Source organism: Pteropus medius, unplaced genomic scaffold, assembly GCF_902729225.1.
Source record: "Pteropus medius unplaced genomic scaffold, Ma_sr-lr_union100, whole genome shotgun sequence".
NCBI classification, from domain to species: Eukaryota; Metazoa; Chordata; class Mammalia; order Chiroptera; family Pteropodidae; genus Pteropus; species Pteropus medius.
Genome location: NW_024346667.1, coordinates 27,548,606 through 27,570,432, shown reverse-complemented (window position 1 = coordinate 27,570,432; position 21,827 = coordinate 27,548,606). Strand labels below are relative to the sequence as shown.

Here is a 21,827-nt window from a genome sequence, read left to right as displayed (position 1 = left end):
TTCCACCCATTCTATTTTATGTTTTGTCTTGTCAAAGACACAAATGGGAGTATGTGTGTATGCGTGCAAATATAAATATACTTGTAACTTTTTAAATTTCTAAGACCTCTTCCTTTTTTATTCATTTGCTTTATATAATACCATGCTCTAATTAATAAATTGACATAATTGAAGAACTTTGCATTGAAACTTAACTTTTCTTCTATTCAAATTTAATTTTAAATTACATTTATTATGTTGTCATGATATTCTGTTATTTACTCCTGACTACAAATACAATTAGATTAGTAAGTACCAAGTACCATTCTAGTTAACTACTGGCTATAAAATTTAGGGCAGTTATTTAAATTCAGTGTCCTAGTTTTCATAGCTGAAAAAATAATCCTTTACCTAATCTTTCAGGCTTGATATTAAAATCAAATGTAAAACCTCATTAAAAGCATTTCATACTTTATAAATGCAAGATATTTCTAGAAAAAAAAACGTGTAGCAGAACTGTTAGAAAATCTGAAGAATAGATATTAATTGACTTCATTTAGAAAAGAGTGGTAGTAAATTACTGATGACTGTCAGACACTTGCATGGGTGAGATCTGACTGGTCATATTCCAATCAGAACAAAGGATCTAGTAGCAAGTAAAATAGAAATGTCATCCTCTAAAAAATGTTATATTTCAATATTGTATAAGCTAGGTATTTTATTTTGTGTGCGTGACAAGGACAGTTGGACTCATGATTTATTTAAAAAAAAAAAAGAAGAAGATGAAGAAGAATGGGACCATTTTAGCCTCTCTAAAAAAAAAGGACAGGCATGTTTTAACTGAGTAACCTCCATCATGGACCCTTGTTACTGCTGCAGAATATGTAGTAAGTAGCATGTAACATTGCTTAAAAATTGGTCTTGAAGGAAGATACACAATTTCTTTAAAGTCAGGAAGATATATTTATATAGGTTTATGGTATTGTCTTCTAAAAATGTGTTTTGCTAACATTATGCATCTCTGCAGTGACAATCATTTTATATCACTTCACATAACTTACTGAAATGGAAATTTGTAAGCTTCTAGTGAAGCATTGCTTCACATGTCTGTTTAAGTTGTAGCATACTACTTTGTCACTGTTATTGTTTTGTTGTTGTTGTTGTTGTTGTTGCTATTAGGACTACTGAGGTAGTTTGCTATAAGAATTAAGACCTTGGACTCTCTATTCTATCTTTTTGGATTTAGAATTTGGCTCTGCCACTTGTCTGTCTGATTTCAGGCAAGTTCTACAGCTCTTGATGTTTCATTTTCCTAACACTTAAATGGAGGCAATATGCGCATACATTTTATAAAACTTTTATAAGAATTAAAAATGGAGAGAAGTTGTAACAGTTAGTATGCAGTGTTAGCTGCTATTATTATTATCAGTATTACTGCAGGGTTCTTAATTGCTAAAGTATACCATTACAGGACATGCATAATTTTATATAGGAACTGAAGCTAAGGTATATATGGCCCATAATAAAGGCATATAATGTCTCATATTTGAGTAATTTTTTTTAAAATACTATTTTTTCTTTAATATAAATTACTTAACCTCGAAAAATACAAATTCACAAATATATCATTAGATATACATAAGAAGCACTATATCACAGAAATATACTAACACAATTGTGCCAATTTCTTCAAATTTTTTAAATCGTTTTCCAGCAGATATTTTTCTGGATAAAACTTTGCTTTTTTCTAGGTGTGTTTTGTGAAAAAAACATAAGAGAAATATAGGAAATTGAGAATTAAATTTTATTTTTAAATGTTCATTTGTTTAAAATAGGGAATACATTAACATGCCTTACTTTTTAAAAGTATAATAATGTCCATATAGTGAAGTATCCCACCAATCCTTATCCCCTCTACTAATTCCCATTGCAAAGGTGACAGTGTTTCAATCTCTTATGTGTATTTCCAGAGATATTTTAAGCACATATAAAGAAATGCATTTTTCCTCACTTTTAAATAAATGGCAGTATAATAGACACACTTTTCTGCTACCTATATATTTTTTTTAACAAAAATATATTGTGGGTTTAGTTCCATATCAATACACAATGAGCTTTTTTTTTTTCATGATTGTACATAGCAGTATTATTCTTTTGTTATTTTTCAAATTTTATTTTATTATTAGTCCCAAATATACTGTACATTGGTTAGACATTTATATAATTTGTAAAACAATCCCCCTAATTGCTCTTTCTCTTCTCTGGCTCTCCACCTAGCCACAATGAGCTTCTTAACTATTTAAGGACTCAGAGCTTCTTTGATTCTCTATATCTGATTAATTTTACCAGGCCACTGCAGATGGACAGTTGTCATTAACACACTTGCTGTTATAAAAGTGCCAAATAAATAAGTTTATCCAATTAAATGAGTTTGTATATGAGTAGTATACTTGTATGATAATTTTTTAAAAAATGGAATTTCTGGATCAAGGCTTAGATGCATTGTAATTGGTTTTTTAAAGAAATTTTATTTAAAAAAATTTTTGAATATTAATACAGGTATATGGCACAAAATTCAAAAGAAAAAAATATATAAATGGTAAAAATAAAACTCCTTCACTCCACTTTCCTCCATTCATCCAGTTCTCCTAACGTGATAATTGGAGCTAACTATATATGTATACATGAATTCCTCTTCTTCAGGTTAGCTTTTATTTTCTTCTGCATAGCAGTTTATTTGATCAGAAAACCTTTGCCTAGATGTTGTTTAAACAGAGATACCAGGCAAGAGTGTAAATATTTATATTGAGAGCATATCATAATCTTGTCTTATCACTCAGTCTCAGCCATTGTCTGTCTTATCAGTAAGTGATGTTTTCTTGGACTTTCCCTACAGTTCATTGTTTTCCTATAAATTCTGTACATTGCTCTGTCCTTGACCTAGGACCTACCCCTTTTCAAACCTACCCCTATTGGTCTCTCCACCTGGCACACAGCATGCATTCTAAGATTCCTCTTTACCATCTTTCTAGAAATTTCTTTTATTTTCTCTTAAATCTTTATTTCCTGTATCTTCTTTCTTGGTTCTCTTTAGTGTATCACATCCTTCAGTGGCTTCCTGGAGTAGTTAGTTGTTTTGAATCTTGTATATTTAAAAATCTCTTTAGCTTACTTTCCCACCTAATTTTTTCTAGATATACAATTCTCAGTTTAAAATATACAGTAATTTTTCAATTGTCGTTCTGCCTATCTATGTTGCTACTGAAAAACCTGAAGACATTCTGATTCCTTATTCTTTGTATGTGACAATTTTTGTTACACCCCCACACGGCAGTTTGCAGTTATCTTCTCCCCTCCCTCCAGTTTTCTAAAATGTGACAATGATTTACTAGTATGGGTCATCCACTTTACTGAGTACTGGGAGTGTTCTATTGGTCTGGAATTTTATTCCCTTTAACACTAGAAATTATATTTTATTGTATTGTACTACATTTGTTATGTTACACATGTTATGTAACATATGGTAATATATACAGTATGTATTAACTATAATGCAACATTTATAATATCATTGTGTAAATTATTTTTAACAAAATGAACAAGACGAATACTATTAAAGAGCACTTGTCAGCTCAGGAAATTGCACATTTGCTACTTGCAGAGGAGTTAGACCTGTAGTCACAATGTCCTCTAAATAATGTAAGTAAATATTTCTTATATTTTTGAAATATTTTGGCAATAAATTACTGAATTTGGCATACCATATTTTAGCATTAGTCTCATACACACATATATACATGTATAAATATAGATATAAAAAATTCTGCTACTCTTTATTGTTTAGACTATTATAAAAAATATAATTATTGATAAATAATAATATTTTTCTAAAAAAAGAGTAATTATTTTGTTTTCAATGTCAAAGTTTCTGACACCTTATTTTTACAGCAGAATGTGATATCATTTAAAAAATATTTTACTATTTTTCCTAACATTAAATATACTAGCTCCTCCTTTTCTGTGCTTAAAATATATATAGGATTGAACCAAATAGAAACAGCATGTATTTGTAGTTGATGATTTCCACATATATTGAATATGCTGACGCCAATTTATAAATCATAACATTATAATAGATATGGCTAATAACAAATCTGTAAGTGTTCATTTTGGGTTTTTAACACCTTATTTCCTTCAGATGATCCACCACCTTACCATGACAATGTTCAACATGTAAATATTTGACTCAATATATATGATGTTAACAGTGAGAACTTTCAATCACTGTTACATTCTAGTGAGAAGTGGAAGTAGAATCCTATTAATAATATTCCTTTGTTAAATAAAATATTATTACATTATATCTTATTATGTTTGAAACACATGTTTAGTTTTTGAAACGCTGAAACACAATTAGTAATTGTATTACATTTTTTTCTTTTAATTATCATTACCTTTCAGTTATTGGAAAAATTTGAGAACTAGCATTGACCTTATGCTAAATTATTATTCAAAATTTGTGTTGTTGTTTCTCTTTGTTTTTAGCATGTAGTGACCTGGAATTCAGAGAAGTTGCAAACAGATTGCGGGACTGGTTCAAGGCCCTTCATGAAAGTGGAAGCCAAAATAAGAAGACAAAAGCATTACTGAGGCCTGAGAGAAGCAGTAAGATGTCTAAATTTGATATACGCCATTGTCTTTGATATGGGGTTTTATTTCCAATGAATCACTTAGATCAAAACACATATTTCAAAGTTTATCCTTCACTTAGGTGCTAAAGAAAAATCAGAACATTGTTATTATTTTCAGGCACAACCATATTTTGCAAGGAAATAAAGCATTTGTGACAATCTATTGGTAGAAAAAGGGATATCCCTCAGAGACAGCATTTAGCTTCCAGTTGAATTGAAAGAGTAATAATAAGATATTGAAACATGAGCTTAATTTTAGGGAATTTTCAAAGATTGAAACATTTGCTCTAAAATGGGAGAAGAGGAGGTAGGACAGTGATCATGAGCAGCATCTTGGAACTGACAGACTCTCAAGTATTCACCCTTCTTTGCTTATTGTGATGTGACCCATCCTCGCTCACTTGCAATCCTTAAATATCAATTTCAAACAAAATCATTTATAAAATGGCACCGTCATCCATAATCTATATTTCCTAAATTACCTCATTTGTTTTCTTCTCGTCAAGGAATTTTCTTGTTTCAACCTTTTTTGTATTTATGAAACTTGTTTATGTTCTTAAAGAATTTAATAGTTCTTAAGCTATACAATTAAACTATTATCGACAGACATAATAATTATCTTTGCATATATGACGACTATGCATATACTTTGGAAAGAGAGTATAGTATTTTTCCTACCCTGTGGGAGTATTTCTCAGATTTGTCTTTGGAATTGTCAATTAAATTTTTGGCAGATATTAATTTTTTTATGCCCTAGGAGTAGGATGCTTCATGTTACTTAATAGAAACAAGCATATTTGCTCCTTTATTCATGAAATAAACGTATCTAGGATAGAGTAAAAGTTTGTTCTAGACCCTTACATATTGATTTTTAAATTCATGTCTATACCTTTCCTACCAGTTTTCATACTTGAATATTTTTATCAAGAATAACCCAAATGTTTTAAAAATTCAATTCACATAATTTAAATAAGCTTTGGCAAAAAAGAAAAGACTAGTTTGCTATTGTTTTTTAATAAAAACAGCTCTGTATTCAAAGTTATCAGCATTAAGTATAATACAGGTGTAAATTTCTATTCTATTTAGATGTGTTTTTCCTAAACATATAGGTAAACTGATTGAATAAGTTAGTGTTACATCTATGATGGTTGGGATTATAAAAAATACAAATTTGTTTTTAACTAATTAAACCAATATTAAACTGTATTTCAACATTATTTATGTTTTATAATAAGCTGACTTTTAAATATCATTTTAAATATCGAAATTTAAATATCATTTCTAAGATGTTTAGGTAATTTGAAACCTTAGCCTTATGCAAATTAATTAATATATAGTCACTAAATAGCTAGTTCCTAAAAAATAGAAAACACTAAAGCATATTTTTAAATTTATATACTTTTTTGCCTCTAATTTTTATAGTTCAAACTAATTTTATAGTTTCTAGTTTAAATTGTATACATTTGGGATTATTAATAAACATGTCTATTTTTGCCACATTAAAAAGTTATATTATAAAAAAATATAAAATGTATATAAATTCTGCTAATCTACAAAATTCAAATGCATAATAGTTTAAAATTATCTCTTATAATTTTTTGTATAAAATAAAATTATATTTACAAATTATAATTTCTCTATATAAATAGGACTATACTTGGAAATATAATGATATAAGCCAGGCAATCTGGATTGCAAGGTATGCAAAATATAATTTTGTTAGAAAATATGGTTTTATTCAAAATAAAATGACTAATTGTTTCAAAAATACACAAAACAAAGTCTATATAAATACAGAATATAAAAGGTTTCCCCAAAATATTATTTGTCATGGTCCATGCTGGCTAATAGTTAAAGGATTTATTCTTATGACATGTTTTAAAATTAGTATCAAACAATATACTGATGTAAAACTAAAATTTGATTTTGTCTCTGTTAAAATGACAAAATCTTCTTGGATTATTGATCTGCTTTTAATGAGAGATTGCAAGATAAGTTTTCTTTGTCTTCTGGGTAATATGTTTAAATGTTTAAATGGCAAACATTCTGTATCTTATCAGAATTTTTTCCTGTACTTTATGTTGAATTTATCTTAATTATTAAAAAAATACAAAGTATGCTCACTGTCATATTGAAAACTCAAAACCCAGCTATGAAAGTTTATAAGAAAGACATTTAAGTCTAAGTAACAAAGAAAGATTGACAAAAAAATGTCAGCAAGTATGTCAGACAAATGTAATAAAAGTGAATGTAGTGGTGATATTATTACTATTTTATAAGGTGAAGTCTGTGCTAAAAAGGAGTAAGTAGGATATAGTGTTATAAGATACAGCAATAAGCATAATTTATTAATGGACAGAACAGAAATCTATATATTTTAAAAATATAGTAGCAAACACATATAGCAAAAATGACCAATAATACTAGAAAGACCTCAGACGGTTGCTATTGGAGTCCGTGGATCTCCTGAAAGCCCCTGATGGGCCAGAGTCCAGAGCTTGAGTGACTAGAGTGGATTAAGGGGCAGGAGCGGGAAGAGAAAGCCTCCATGAACATGTGGGTGACGATGGTAGGGTCCAAAGGGTGTTCAATGCTCCAAGTTGTGGCGCCATTAAAAAGTCAAACAGAAACAGATCCGGACTGACTACAGATGGCCTTTAGCAGAAATGAAAAGAAGGATGGAGGAGATGAGGATGTTGAAGAACAAATCAAAAGATTTTAGGGAGCTGATGGGAAGATTGAAAGTGGTTAAAAAAAAAAAAAGGGCGAAGAAGGAACGAAGATTGATGGAAATGGAGAGTTCTTAGATGAGCTGGTTTGTGAGGATCCTTTTTTGAAAATGGTCATTGTAGTGTCAAATTATCCGTAATGACATTTTGCCATTCGTGGAGACATTGGAAGGAAATAGTGCCATAGGGGTGCAATACGTAGTCAGTAAGGTGGAGAGGAGACTAGTTAAATAAATTAAGTAGGCCTCACGAAAGAGCCCAGAATAGAACTGCTCCACAGAAAGAGTCAGGGGTTAAATTCCCACTCAAAACGAGCCAAGAAGATGTCAGTCTAAGAAGATTCTCACTCAAACAAAAAACAGGGAAGAGTTCCATTTAACTGAATCAAAGTACCTTCTTATTCTGCTACAGCAGACAAGTCCACTGCACTGGATCAAGAGTTGTGACTCACCACTGTGGACCCGAATTTTCCCAGCCAGGCAAGACACAAAGGGTCCAAGAAGCCTCCATGAATACTTAAGTGAAGACATTGGGGCTCAAGGGGTGTTCAGCACTCCAAGTCACACACCATATAAATGTCAAATAAAAAACAAATCTGGACTGAGTAAAGACAGACTTTATTTTAAAAAGACTATTGTAAGGAGAGTGTTTAAACCTCAAGACTTGCTAGAATCACAAATCAATCACAGAAAAAGGCTTTTCTTTAATAGGAGGGGGTCAGAGGGCTAGCAGTACCTTTGTAGAGGAGGATGGCAAGTGGGTAGGATGAGCAGGTAGCAAAAGCTGGGCACTTGAACAGCAAATAGTCTCTCTGTGGTCAGCAGAGTCTCAGAATAGGTAGTTAAGTAGGGATGTTCTGCATCTAAGTGTTCTCATCCTTACTCAGACTTATAGAAAAGCCAATGTTTAGATGTCTGGGGAGGAGAAAAGCCTGGCTAAAATTTGGTCAAGCCCAAATGGGCAATTGTGAGCTCTTGGACAAACTCTATTCCTAAATATAAGTGATCCATTTATGTACTAAGCAAGAATCTGAGACTATTAAGTTTCTTATTTCACTCATAATTTCTATTCTTTTATATCTTTGGTCTGTGTGTTTATATATTTCTCACACTTGATTCTCTAGGCCACTAATTTGGTGCTCAAGGGTGATGGATCCCTCTTACAATTCACTTATGGGGTTACTTAGCTGGGAAATTGTACTTTTCAGTCTAGAAAGTAGTTCTACACACTTTTTAAATGTTTGTACTTTTAAATAGTGTGTATGTGTGTGTGAGTGTGTGTGTGTCTTAGATTTAGGAAAACTGCTTCCTCTCAAATTTATGCAACTCAATATGTAATTGATTTTTTATTTTTATCTTTGGCTACTTGGGCCCTTGAGATATGTGGTGGTTTTCCTCTGTCTGTTCACTGGGTCCCAGTCTATTTGGTGACATCCCTTCCTGTCAGTAGTCCTACCTGGGATGGAAAGCAGTCTCACTGGCTTTGCCTCAGATTATCAGGAAGGCTACCGCTTTCTCAAGCCTTGGAGGATGGCACCTTATTCCTGTGTCTCTTAGACTGTCATGGGCTTCTTTATGAAATCTAGCCCCCAGTACAGGGAGTTGATTTTGACCTTCCCCCAGGAGTCTACAGTTTCCTGTGAGTCAGTCTCTTCTCAGAATCTGTCATTTTCTATTCTCCACATTGGGGATCCCTATCCTGTTCTTCATCATCCACCTAGCTCTCTAACAGTTTTCACCCATTTGTCTTCAGACTCCAACATTCACTTGACTAAAGAATGATAGTAGATGGAAGTTGATCATTGAGAGGGGAGCTTGCTACATTTTGGTTGGTCAGAACACCTTCCTTATGCTTAATCAACTAACTTCAAATTTAATATAGAAAGAGTTTCTAAAGAAAAATTTAGAAAAAAATTCTTATTTGTTTTGAAATATCGTAATAGTAATAATAATAATAAATATATAAGGAATGGCCAAAATATGTATAATTTTCTAGTTGTACCAAGAAAAATGCTTAAATGTCAATATCTCTTGTTTAATTTATACAATATTACCTTTGAGGTAGATATTTGTCTTTTGGTGGATCTATATCTCTAGTGATGTTAAATTAGTATAATTCTCATAAATGGTTCATCCTAATTTAACTCTTTGGAATAACATAGAATTTACTTTCTATGTCATTAGAATATTTGTTACTAGAACATATAGTTTCTTAACAAAATAATTCTCAAAACTTAAATCTGTTTGATCTAACCTCATACACTAATATAGAGTGAAAAGTCTATTTGTGAGTTCAAGAAGTGAGTTTGAGCTGACACTGAATTGGTTGGCATGCAGGAGGAGGATGAAAAGGGGATGTCAGCCCATGCCTTCTTTATCAATACTTTCTATCTTTAAATAATCTGAAAAATTCAGCTCTTTACTTCACTTCATACAAATCTATAGATATATGCTGTTTCTCAACCAAACACACATAGCAGTAAAGGCTCGTAGATATAATCCAGAAAAGCTGGCTCTAAACATTGGCCAAAGGAAGAGCTGGTACCTGGTCAAACATTGTAGGGCATAAATGCATAGATTAGTTTGAACCATATGAAATTATCAATTTTAGAAATAAAAAACAATAGTAGTTTTTAAAGGGCCAACTTAATAAAAATCATCTGAAAATTTACTACTCTTCTTTTTATATATAAATTAATTGGTATACTTTAATAGTCTAAGTTATTTTCTTGAGTAATGCATAACTTTTTCTATTAGTTTAATTTTTTCTACAGTGTTATAATGAGTAAAAATACAAATCAAGGCATAACATCTTCTGTTTTCATTTATGCCAGTTTTGTAATCCAGCCTCATTATATAACTACATAGCAACTAACAATCCTTAAGCTGAATGCAGAATGAGTTTATGCTCTCTAACTTCATTTTTTTTTTCTTACTCATAAGCCAGCTTGCTAAAAACAAGTAGTACAAATACTCTTGTGGCTTAATCATTACCTGCTGTCCTATCTGTAGATTCTAAGAGGTATTACAGGATATTTTGATTAATTCCTCATAATGGAGACACTCGCTTCATATTTGCTGGTTTGGGGGCCCTAGAATGCTCTTCACCCAGGTGTCTGTGTTCTCTCACTTCATTCAGCATCTTGCTCAGTATCCAGCAGTAGGTGCATTTTCTTTCACCACATGTAAAATGCACCACCATAGAATGTTCGTCTCCTCTTATGCTGCTTTGCTCTACTTTATAGCATATGTCACGACCCGATATAGAAATGTTTACTCGTTTTATTTTGTCTCATTTCCAAATAAAATGTAAGTTCTATAAGGCCAAGAATTTTTTACTGTAGAATCCCCAGCTACTAGAATTGGCACTGGCACATAACATGGACTTAGTAACAATTAGATTAATGACTAAGTTAATAAATCTAATTATAAGTTATGTCAAAATTGTCCTAGTTTCAAAACAGTGATAAAAGTCGCTCATAGCTGCTTTCTCATTATTACTGAATGACATGCAGGCTCCAGAAATGCAAATCTCTGACAGTAGCAAGACTGAAATAAAAGGGTCACGACTTGATGAAACTTAAATGAGAAGATACTCTACTATTTTTTTTTATAAGGCAATGAACTTCAAATGTGGACTGTAGCCTTATAAAAAAAAGGAGAACTTGCTAGCCTCATATACTGGCTATCAGATTAACACTGCTATATATTTTACATTAATTAAACACCTTATTACACTGTCAAAAATATTTTGAGGTGTGGTGAAATAGTAGTTTTTTTTCCCTAGTAGTTATTGTTTTTTAGTACACAATAGGAAACTAATCTGAGTTTTTAATTGACCAAATTGCATCACAGCTGTTACATAAAGAATTATGTAGCTATTACCAAAAAAAGAATTGATCATTTATCTGAATCTTGGCTAGTGTAAATATTTCACAGTTAAATGGTTTCATTTGACAAAAAAGATCAATAATGATATAGCTTTTTAAGTAATTAAGCAAGAGGGTAAAGTTTGCCAGTTTTTAACAAATCTATTGTATATTAAAAAATTACGCTTCTTGGATATGTTTTATTTGGATATATTTTGGAGCTATTACTGACAGAAATGACTTTTTTTTGAAAAGTACTAAGATAGCAAAAAATTTTAAATATGTTTTATGATAAGAAGGTGAAGGAAATATTACTATTTAGCCTCTGATTGTATTATCATTATATTCTGAAAGTATTTATTTTAGGCTTTTCTCAATAAGTATATGTTTACTATTATAATCTCTATGCCTTGATATTTTTTCTTTTACTATTTAAATCTCCAAAAATTACAGAACAGAAATACTATACCTAGGTTTCTTTTTTAAAATATGGTTGCAATTGAGTGTGCGTGTGTGTGTGTTTGTGCATGTGCGTCCTTTGAAAGAGATATTATATTAATTTTCTTTTTGTCCACTTGGAAAGCATTAGGACATTACAATCATATACAAAATCCTCAGATTAACAGTCTGACTCAGATTAAGATAATGTCTTATTTTTTCTTTCCTACTTACCAAATGTTCTCCTCAGTCAGAGAAAATGATAGAATTACTTACACCCTCAGGGTAGATGAATGCATTCTAATTTCTTCACAAGATATTGCTCATTTTACGTCATGCTGTCTTCACATTGAGAAGAAGATTCCATTTGGAATCAGATAGCTTAAAAACAATGCCCTATGAATGTAATTAGGAGCCTTCTAGTTATAGCAGGGAACTTCATCTTTTGAAAACAAAGATTTGTAAAGCTAAAAGATGAATTTTCTTTCATTTCAAGTAATAAAATGAATAATACAGATCATTACTAATTTTGTTCTAGTTATTGAAACATCTTTTATTAGGTAGACACAAAAACTCTAATAAAATTGAATTATATACTTTAGTATTACTAAGGTAATATCTTAATATTTGGATGTTATAGTTTTGTAGAAATTATGTATTTCAGATTTAGATAATTAATGTAATCCTATATAAACTAAAACTATAATTATAAAATAAATGTGGTAAGTGAAGGATATATCATAATAAAATTGTTTTGTTGCACTGTCATGTCCTTGGAAATTATCCATTGGATTTGCTAGGTGCCAAAACTTTTTGGTGAACCCCTAGTCTTTAGGAACTGTATTTTTCCAGGGAGAGGGCATTACAATTAACACTGGCAATTTTGGAATCATTAACAAGTAGGATGAGTCTCACAAGGTAAACGGAATACTTCCAATTTTATTATATTCTGTTTTCAACAAAATGAATACCTTAATTTCAAAATATAACCATCTAGGGTATTTAGAGCACATTTAACCAGTAATTTGAACTTTTAGAACCTAGTAAAGAGTGAAACACCTCCCCTCCAAAAAAGATAACAACAAATAAATTGTTAAAAAAAAATCTATGCAGAAAAGTAAAACAAAGTTTTACATTACATACATTATTTATATGTATTAGTCATTTGCAATATAAGCATTATTTCTATTGAATTGTACTCGGCCAGTTGAGTTATACACAACCTGGAATGTGTACATTATAGGGATCTTAAAAGCATCAAGAAGTCATAGCTAAAACAAAGGTGAAAATATAAATAAAAAGAAAAGAAAATAGCTCAAAATCATTACACAACACGAGGTAAAAAATTATTAGCAGCCTGGTGTATATGGTTTTACAATCTTTATTCTCACACATATCTTCACATAAACATTTAATCTTTTAATCTTTTTTTTGTGTTGCAGATATTTTCTTACTCCATCTTTCTGTTTTGATTTCAGAGTTCTTAATTTGTGTTTCTTAAGACAAATCTCTCTTCTAAAAATACTGGATATTCTTCTACTGTATATATTTTTTTCACTTAAATCTTTAAACCATCCACAATTTATTGATATGAGAGGATTCTGGCAATAGATCATATTTCTTTACTGAATTTTGATGACATCTTTACAATCCTTTAATCCACATGTACTCTTTATATTTTCTGTTTGTTTTCTACATATTTTTACATAGTTCCATCTGTTATTTATTTCTACTGTAATTCCTTTATGTTCTGATACATACTTTGTATGATTTCAGTTCTTTCAAATTTGTTAAGATCTGTTTTATGGCTCAGAATATGTTTTATATGCACTTAATGGGAATATGTATTCTGTTATTATTTATTGGACTGTTCTATCAACATAAATTATTTTAAGTTTATTGATAATATTATTCTGATCTTCTATACCCTTACTGTTTTTCCGTCTACTTGTTCTATTGATTATTTATAGAGTAGTGTTGAAGTCTCCAGATATAATTGAGAATTTATCTTTTCCTCTGCTTAGTTCTATTGTTTTTTTTTTTCTCATGCATTTTGAAGCTTCGTTTTAGATACATACACATTCAAGGTTTTTATGTCTTCCCTCTATCATTATGTAGTAACCTTTTATCTCAATAACATTCCTTATTCTGAAGTTAAATAGTCAGTCTGGCTTTCTTTCCAGTAGTGTTTGCATGGTTTATTTTTTCCAAACATTAATTTCAATCTACTATGCCATTTTATTTTAAACAGTTTCCTTCAGGGAAATTTATAGTTCAGTCTTACATTTTTATACAATTTGACTTTTTTTGTATTTTAATTGATATGCTTAGATTATTTACATTTGGTATAATTATTAATGTGATCTAATTACAATCTACTTTCTTACTAGTTGTTCTCTATTTTTCCTATCATTACTTTGCCCATTTTTTTCACTCTTATAATGCCTTATTTTGGACAAATTAAGTATTTTTATGATTCATTTTATCTCTACTCCTGGTTTATTATTCTTGCTTCCTTTTAATGATTGTCCTAGGATTTACAAGATACAAATGCAGTTTGTCACAATCTTCCTTCACAATACATTTTGTCATTCCATATTTATTAGAAGGAAATACAACTCTCAATTTGTCTCACCATTTGTGCTCTTTTGACATATATTTTTTGCATATGCTACGAACATCCAATACATTGCTAATAACTTTAGGTTAGATGTAATTTTATTTTAAAATGAATTTTTTTTAAAAGTATAAATTTTATATACATCTTTATGCTACTTCCAGAATTTTTTAGAGTTTTCTGTTTATTTATTCTTTTGGTAACAAACCAAATTTCTGTCTAGTATCATATTTATTCTTCATGAAGAATGCATTTTTTAACTTTTCTCATAGTTCACATCTGCTTTAAATAATTTTTTCTCATTTTTGTTTGTTTAAAAGTCATTTCTCTTTCCTTGTACAAAGATATTATCCAAAGATAATTTTGGATTGAGAGTTTAATTTTTTTTTTTCAGCATGTTACAAATGTCCTTCCATTGTAATTGGGTTGTGGTGTTTCAGTTGAGAAATTGGCCACCATTCTCTCCGTTTTTTTCCTCTATAGGAGTATGTATTTGCCTCTAGCTGCTTGAAAGATTGTTCTCCTTATCATTGGTTTTGAGCAGCTCAACTCTGATGTGTCTAGGTTTCATTTCCTTAGTTCTTTCCTTCTTTCCTTGGTAGGCCTTTCTTTTTAGTGATCTCTAAGATTCTTATCTCTGAGGTTTGCAGTATTTCATTAATTTTGTAGAATCCATTAGCTCTTGAAATATTTCTTACTCAAAAACAGCTTTTATTATTCCTTTCCTTTTCATCTGGGTAAAATATATCCCCACAAATGTCCTCAGAGTGACAGAGCATTCTGCTCTCCCCGATGACTTATGATGTTGTTCTATAAGGAATACAGGAAGGAGGATATAGGTGGACCGCCATACCTTTCCCACAGCAGCTTCTGCTTCTCAGGTGGCTCCCTTTGGCCTCTTACCTTGCCCAGGTCTTCCTGGAGAGCACTTGCTGAGATTGTGGAATAAAGTCCTCTTACTTTAGTGGCTTCCTGGGATTACTTATTGTCAGGCTAGCCCACACTCAGCCCTTATAAATTCATTGACAATTTTAGCTGAATTCTCCTTGTTAGTTTGTATAGTATTCAGTGACTGTCTTTGGAAAGCAAGTGCTCACATCCCATCTCTTGGAGACATGGGCCTCTTTTCAGAGTCTGGGTTATTGCATTGCCCTGGGACACAGAGTACCTGGCAGGTTCAAAAAGAGGTATGTTTTTGTAGATTTTCATTTTTCCTTATTCGTAGTGTTGGAGCAATATTTGTTTCAACTTTCTACCCCCTAGATGAAAGCAGAAAGACTTTGCCTTCGTTCCTGTAGAACATTTTTACTGCATGTAGATTTTTAAAATTGTTTCTAATTTTTTTTCAACATTTAAAGATATTATTCAAGCCTTCCTGGCCTCTAAAATTTCTGATGAAATGCCAGGCTGCAGTTGAATCATTGTTTAATTGTTATGTGTCATTATCTTCCTGCTGATTTCAAGTTCGGCATTTATCTTTACTTAAGAGTTTGACTAGGAATAGCCTTCTTTGTATATATTTTGCTTGAAGATTGTTGCATATCTTTCATCTGTAAATTTACATATTTAAGCACATTTTCCACCATTATTTTCTCAAATTATTTTTCCTATACCATCTTTCTATTCTCTTCTGGGGCTTCAACTCCCTGTGCTGTATTCCTTGATATTACCTAGCAGTTCCCTGAGGCTCTATTCATTTCTTTCATTCACATTATGTTATTATAATTGATCTATATTCAAGTTTAATTTTTCTTCTGGAAACTTATTTCTGCAATTGGAGCCATCTAGTGATTAAAAAAAAAAATTATAGGCTGCTTTGTTATTTTGTTCTTGAATTTTCATTTAGTTCTTTCTTATAATTTCTATTTCTCTACTTGTTTCTCTCATTGCAGAGATTACAATTTTTTTCTTCATTAAAAATAGCTATTTTCGTTATTTTAAAATTTTATCTGCTAATTCCAGCAACTGGGTCATCTCAAATTTGTTCTTATTGTCTTTTCTTTTAAGTATATATGCCATTGTCTTGATGTTTCATAAGTCATAATTTTGGATTGTGTCCCAGATATTATGGATATTAAATTATGGGATGCTTTATTATATCGCTTTAGTCCATTGAATGTTTTTTGTTTTAGCACATGATTAATTTTGTTGGGCTCAAAATGAAAACTGTATTTCTTGGGTGCCAGCCCTAATCTCAGTTCATATTTGTAGTCTCTAGCGGAGGTGATTTGAGTCTACAGTGTGTATGTGTAGTTGATGGGTCATCAGAATTTGGGGCAGGCAATATTTGGCTTTCTGGTTCCTTTCCTTCCTATATTTCTCCCTCATTGTACTTCAATGGTTATACAAAATTTTCTGGCTCTCTAGGCTAGAATGTCTACATTCTTTTTTCACCTGTGTCCCTGTTGTCTTTGCTCTCTCAACTCTGTCTGCCCCCAGGATAACAGTGAAAAACAGGAATTTACTTCATATCTCCATATAACTACCCTCCTCAAAATGTGGACTTTCCACCAGAATCTGCCTGCTTCTTATTCACTCTTCTGTTGCTTTCTGTTTTTTGTTTTTGTTTTTAATTATGTGCAGAATTTAAAAACTTATGGGTAGGGGTTTCAGTCCAGTAAATGTTACTCAGCCATTACTGGAAGCAGACTATAAAATAGCTATTTAAATGACTGGTTGAAGGGAAGATTTTTGTTTTATCTGTCTTTAAATCAACAAAGCCTAGGAGCATGTATTGAACCCAGTAAGGAATAGAATGGCATTTTAATTTTCATTACTTACTCCTTCCTGTTTATGCCTCTTCCTTAGCAAATCAAACAATACTTTTTTTGAGGCAGGGGAATTACAGCAATTTTTAAAATATTAAACCTTCGTGACTGAGGACAATCCTTCAGCCATTTTGAATGTTTTGCAATCATATTTACTGAGTTTTTGTTTTTATTTGAATGATGTTACATCTATTTATGTTAATCTCAGTTATGCTGATTATATATTTGCTGACTAAGCAAATGTAATTGTTAAAATAGGCTTGCTATTTCACAGGATTAGGAAACGAGCTGCTATGTGTCTGCATTCTAAAAGTCAATAAACTTATTTTTTTGCAACAGCATAAACATTCAGGGAATATTAAGAGATATTTTTTAATTGTAAAGACTTTGTGTTTGGTAGCTTCTGCCCCAATCTTCGATCCTTTTTACTTACTCTTTCATTTACCTGGAATGCCCTGCCCCATAATCCCTGGTTACTCATATTTGCACTTTTATATTTCTACTCAAATATCCTGTTTAATTTAGGGACAGTTTAGGGGGCAGAATTCTAAAGATGGCTCTTCCAAGTTTCCTGGCCCCTGGTTATTCAAACAAACACTATTCTAATACTACTGTTAAGGAATTTTGCAGATATAAATGAGTTGCCCTTAAAATATAGGCAAAGGAGGATCTAAAAGGATAAAGGAAGCAAAGATGCCAACAGACTTTATGATGAGGATTTACTTAGAAAGAGCTCTGCTATGATTTCTTGACTTCTCTAAGAAGAAATGAGGGTGCCTCCCTTCACTCCAGGTTAAGGGAGGGATTTCAACAGAACCACTTAGAGTTTTCTGTGTGCTCCCAGACCAGTGGATTATGGCCTGAACTTCACCAGGAAAATCTAAAAAGTAGAGATAGCCATGAGCTGCTTACTTGCTTGGCGTCAAAGAAAAGAAAAGTTACTGCTGCTTTGGAATTATGTATCTGGGCAAAAACTACAAAGATAGTAACCATGGACAACATTGGAACCATATGAGTAAGAACTAATGTAAATTCTGCCCAAGAAGGCCATCTGAAATAGTGAGTGAACTCCAACAGTAAGATTGGATCACTGGATGTTCAAGGACTAAGAGGTAGTGGCCAGCCAGAGGAAAATATCACGTCACAGAAAATATCGTTGAAGTGTGGATGCTCTTGGGATCCACTGCTTGCGATTGGTGTCTGAAGTGTGGTGGCAGGGGGCGGGGGGAGGAGGGGGAGCGAAGAGAATCTTGTAGATTCTGTACTCATTTCAGTAGGTGGTGTCAGAAGTGAACTGTAGGACCCTCTGTTGTTGTCCACAGAGAAATGGAGAATCGCTTGGTGAGGAAAACCCACATGTTCGCTGTCAGAAGTATTGTGTCAGAGAACAGATTTTCCTTTAAAATAAGAGAGATTTTTTTTCTCATTTTTCATCACTTGCAAAACTAATAAGCTGCTTAGAGCAAACATCATAACAAAGTACTGTGGGGTTTCAACCCTAGAGCACACACAAAAAATCTTTATTATATAGTTTATAAACTATATTAATTTTCTATTGCTGATGTAACAGATGACCACGATGTTTAGTAGTTGAAGCAATAATAATTTATTTTACATTTCTATACCCAAAAAGTTAAAACAGACCTCACCACACAAAAAGCAAGGTGTCTGCTGGACTACAGGCCTTTCTGGAGGCTCTACGAGAGGATTCATTTCTTTGATCAGTTGAGTTGTTGACAAAATTCAGGTCCTTTCAGTTATAGAACCAAGATTTCTGTTTCTTTGCTAGCTATATAGTGTGAGGGCTAGACTCAGCTTCTAGATACCACCCACATTTCTGGGTTTCTGGTCCCGTCTATCAGAGAGAGAGAGAGAGAGAGAGAGAGAGAGAGTGTGTGTGTGTGTGTGTGTATGATTTCTATCTGACTACAGCTGGAAAAAGTTTTTCACTTTTAAGATTTTATGTGATTGGATTGGGCCTCTCTAGATAATCCACAGTAATATCTCAGCTTTAAAGCCAGCTGATTCACAACTTTAATTCCATCTGCAATCGTAAGTCCTTTTATATTTATATTGAATTATATATAGTAACTATATAACATTATCCAAGAATTCTAAAACTTACCAAATAGTATCTATTGCTCTTTAATTCAAGATAGGATAGGAAAACCATTTTTTTCAAATTAATTTGCATCAATTGGATCTTACTGAAAAGTATACTTTTAATTTAAAATGTCAAAATAATTTTATTTATATTCCTTTTCTGTTATTTATCATTCTGATGACCCTTGTAGCAAAATTTTGTGTATAAATATATTATTCAAATAACATAAACTCCCTGCATTTGTGTTTTTTTGTTGGTTTTTTTTTGTTTGTTTGTTTTGCTTTTTATCTTAAAGGCAACATAGATCATTTTTGTAAAATCCCCACATTATCTAGGTATGAATATTAAAGCTTAGATATATTGAGTAACTTAACCAAGCAACATAGTGGCAGAACACAGGCCAGTAACCTGAATCCAAATTAGATAACTCGACATTCTCCATTTAAAACATTATTACATTTCATCTAATTGATCATTCACCAGACATATACTCTATAAGAATTTAATTTCCTTTTAACATAAAAGATAAACTCTTAGTTCTGTTTGTCTAAAAATTGTTAAATATCTGTGCATTTCATATTTTCAGAAATATTATTTTATGTGTTAGTGTTTGCATTATAGAAAAAGTTCTCAAAATAGAGTTATAAAAATTATTGAAAGGTTAAAGATACTTTTACACGTTATTGACAAAAATAAGGGAGAATATATTAAAACTGACGAGGGTATTTACATGCTGTATCATAAAAACGAGACATAGATACTTTTTATATTTACGTTTTATAAATTGATGGCCACTCAGGAAACTCAAGCATTTATGAAGATGTGATATAAACAGTCCCTTAAAACCTCTCACCTGGGCTGTTCTAGTGGCTTCTATGTTTCTGCAGCTTTCACACTTGCCCCTATATAACCCACCTGACAGATTGTGTTTTTCTTTAAAAACAAAAATCACATCATGTCACTCCATGCTTTTAACATTTTAGTCATTGGTTGTTCTGAAAAGATAGTCCATGAGTGTTTGTTTGAATCTGAGGCTGTCTTATCCCTCCACGATTCTCCACCACCTGTCCCTAAACAGGAAACACTGGTTGGTGTTTCCCTAGCTGTAGGCCCTTTGTTCACTGTCTCTGGGCATGTGATTATATCTCATCTACGTCTGTACCCCCCAACGCTGAGAGTGAGTCTGCAGGCTTTGGTTGAATTCCAGAGAAGTCTTTGCCTTTGATCTGCAAGGCTGGACATTATCTTTCTCACTTTTGTAATAACGGGATTCATTGAAAAGTAGATAAGCAGATATTCACCTGGAAATCAGAAGTCCATCTCACCTTGCAGATATTCGTAGACTTTACTAGGATTCTCTTAGAGCCCTCCATGCTAAGCTTTGGGAGACAAACCAGTTGAGGCCTCCATTCTCAAAGGGTAGGTGAAAGGAGAAGATAGCTTGTCTTCACTAACTCTGAATGGTCATCAAAAGGTAATAGCTTGTCTCTTTTTCCCATAGCTTTTATTCATACAGGCATATATATCACCGTTAGTCTTCTCCATTGCCCATAAAATGAGGTTGGGAGGGAAGGTGTGGTTCAAAGGCATACCAGAAATCTCATACCTAGAACTCAGTTTCTTTGAATGGTTTTATAGTATTTTGTATGTTTGTTTTCTACAGGTTGCTTTCTTCATGTAATCCCTGAGCATATTACAACTTCTGGTAGTAAGAAACAGTTTCAATCAAAATCTCAACCCATGCTGTTTTAAGAGTAAGCTCCAAGAGAATAAGAGCCTTATTTACATTTTTCTATCCTGTATTCCCAGAACCATGGTGTCAGGACCTGGAAAGTAATAGGAAATGAGCAATTTACTTTGTTTGAGTGGTAGGATTCTGTTTTAATTCTATAAACAGTTTTACAAATAAAAATGTAAACAATGAAAAAAATATTGCTGAATTTCTCTACACTTTTATGAAAGTGTCACAAATACCTTTTACCTTGTCCCTATTGCCTAGCCTGGTGATGACAGATAGAAAGCAGTAAATAGATTCTGAATACCTTAATACATCTGAAAAGGTGGTGAAACTTGAATTTGGCAGGTCCATAAATCTTCTGGAGTCAGTACTTATTTAATTTTTAATTCTAAGTATCCTAAAATTGCTAAATAGGATTGAAAATTATTCTAAATAACTATATCTTTATTTTCAATTATTTTTACATCATACCCTATCAAACCAACTATTTTGTTATTTTATTTTGCTTCCTGCTGATGGTGACTTTCAGATGTAACTAATCGTTTTCTGTATTTGCCTTTAGGATTTGATACCAGTATTTTGCCAATTTGCAAAGATTCACTTGGCTGGATGTTTAACAGACTTGATACAAACTATGACCTATTACTGGACCAGTCAGAGCTTGGAAGCATTTACCTGGATAAGAATGAACAGTGTACAAAGGCATTCTTTAATTCTTGTGACACATACAAGGACAGTTTGATATCTAACAATGAATGGTGCTACTGCTTCCAGAGACAGCAAGGTAAAAGATGAGACACCTACCAATGCAGATAGTTGAACTGCATGTCAAATTTTATCTATTCCTTCATGATAAAAAAAATTGCACACTATACCCATTCATTTTGGTAGATTC

General features: G+C 32.0%; 1 protein-coding gene across 3 annotated transcripts in view; it reads left to right on the top strand.

Annotated features, from left to right (window-relative positions):
• The window catches only part of SPOCK3 (SPARC (osteonectin), cwcv and kazal like domains proteoglycan 3), a 319,126-nt gene that overhangs the window by 284,850 nt on the left and 12,449 nt on the right, over nucleotides 1–21,827 (top strand). For 2 of the 3 annotated variants that reach the window (XM_039876322.1, XM_039876320.1), the window contains 2 exons: nucleotides 4,525–4,644; nucleotides 21,495–21,716. In XM_039876322.1, coding sequence (XP_039732256.1) covers nucleotides 4,525–4,644; nucleotides 21,495–21,716 — 342 coding nt within the window. Of the gene's footprint in view, nucleotides 1–4,524; nucleotides 4,645–21,494; nucleotides 21,728–21,827 lie in introns of those variants that run through there. The other variant, XM_039876323.1, reaches the window with a different exon arrangement.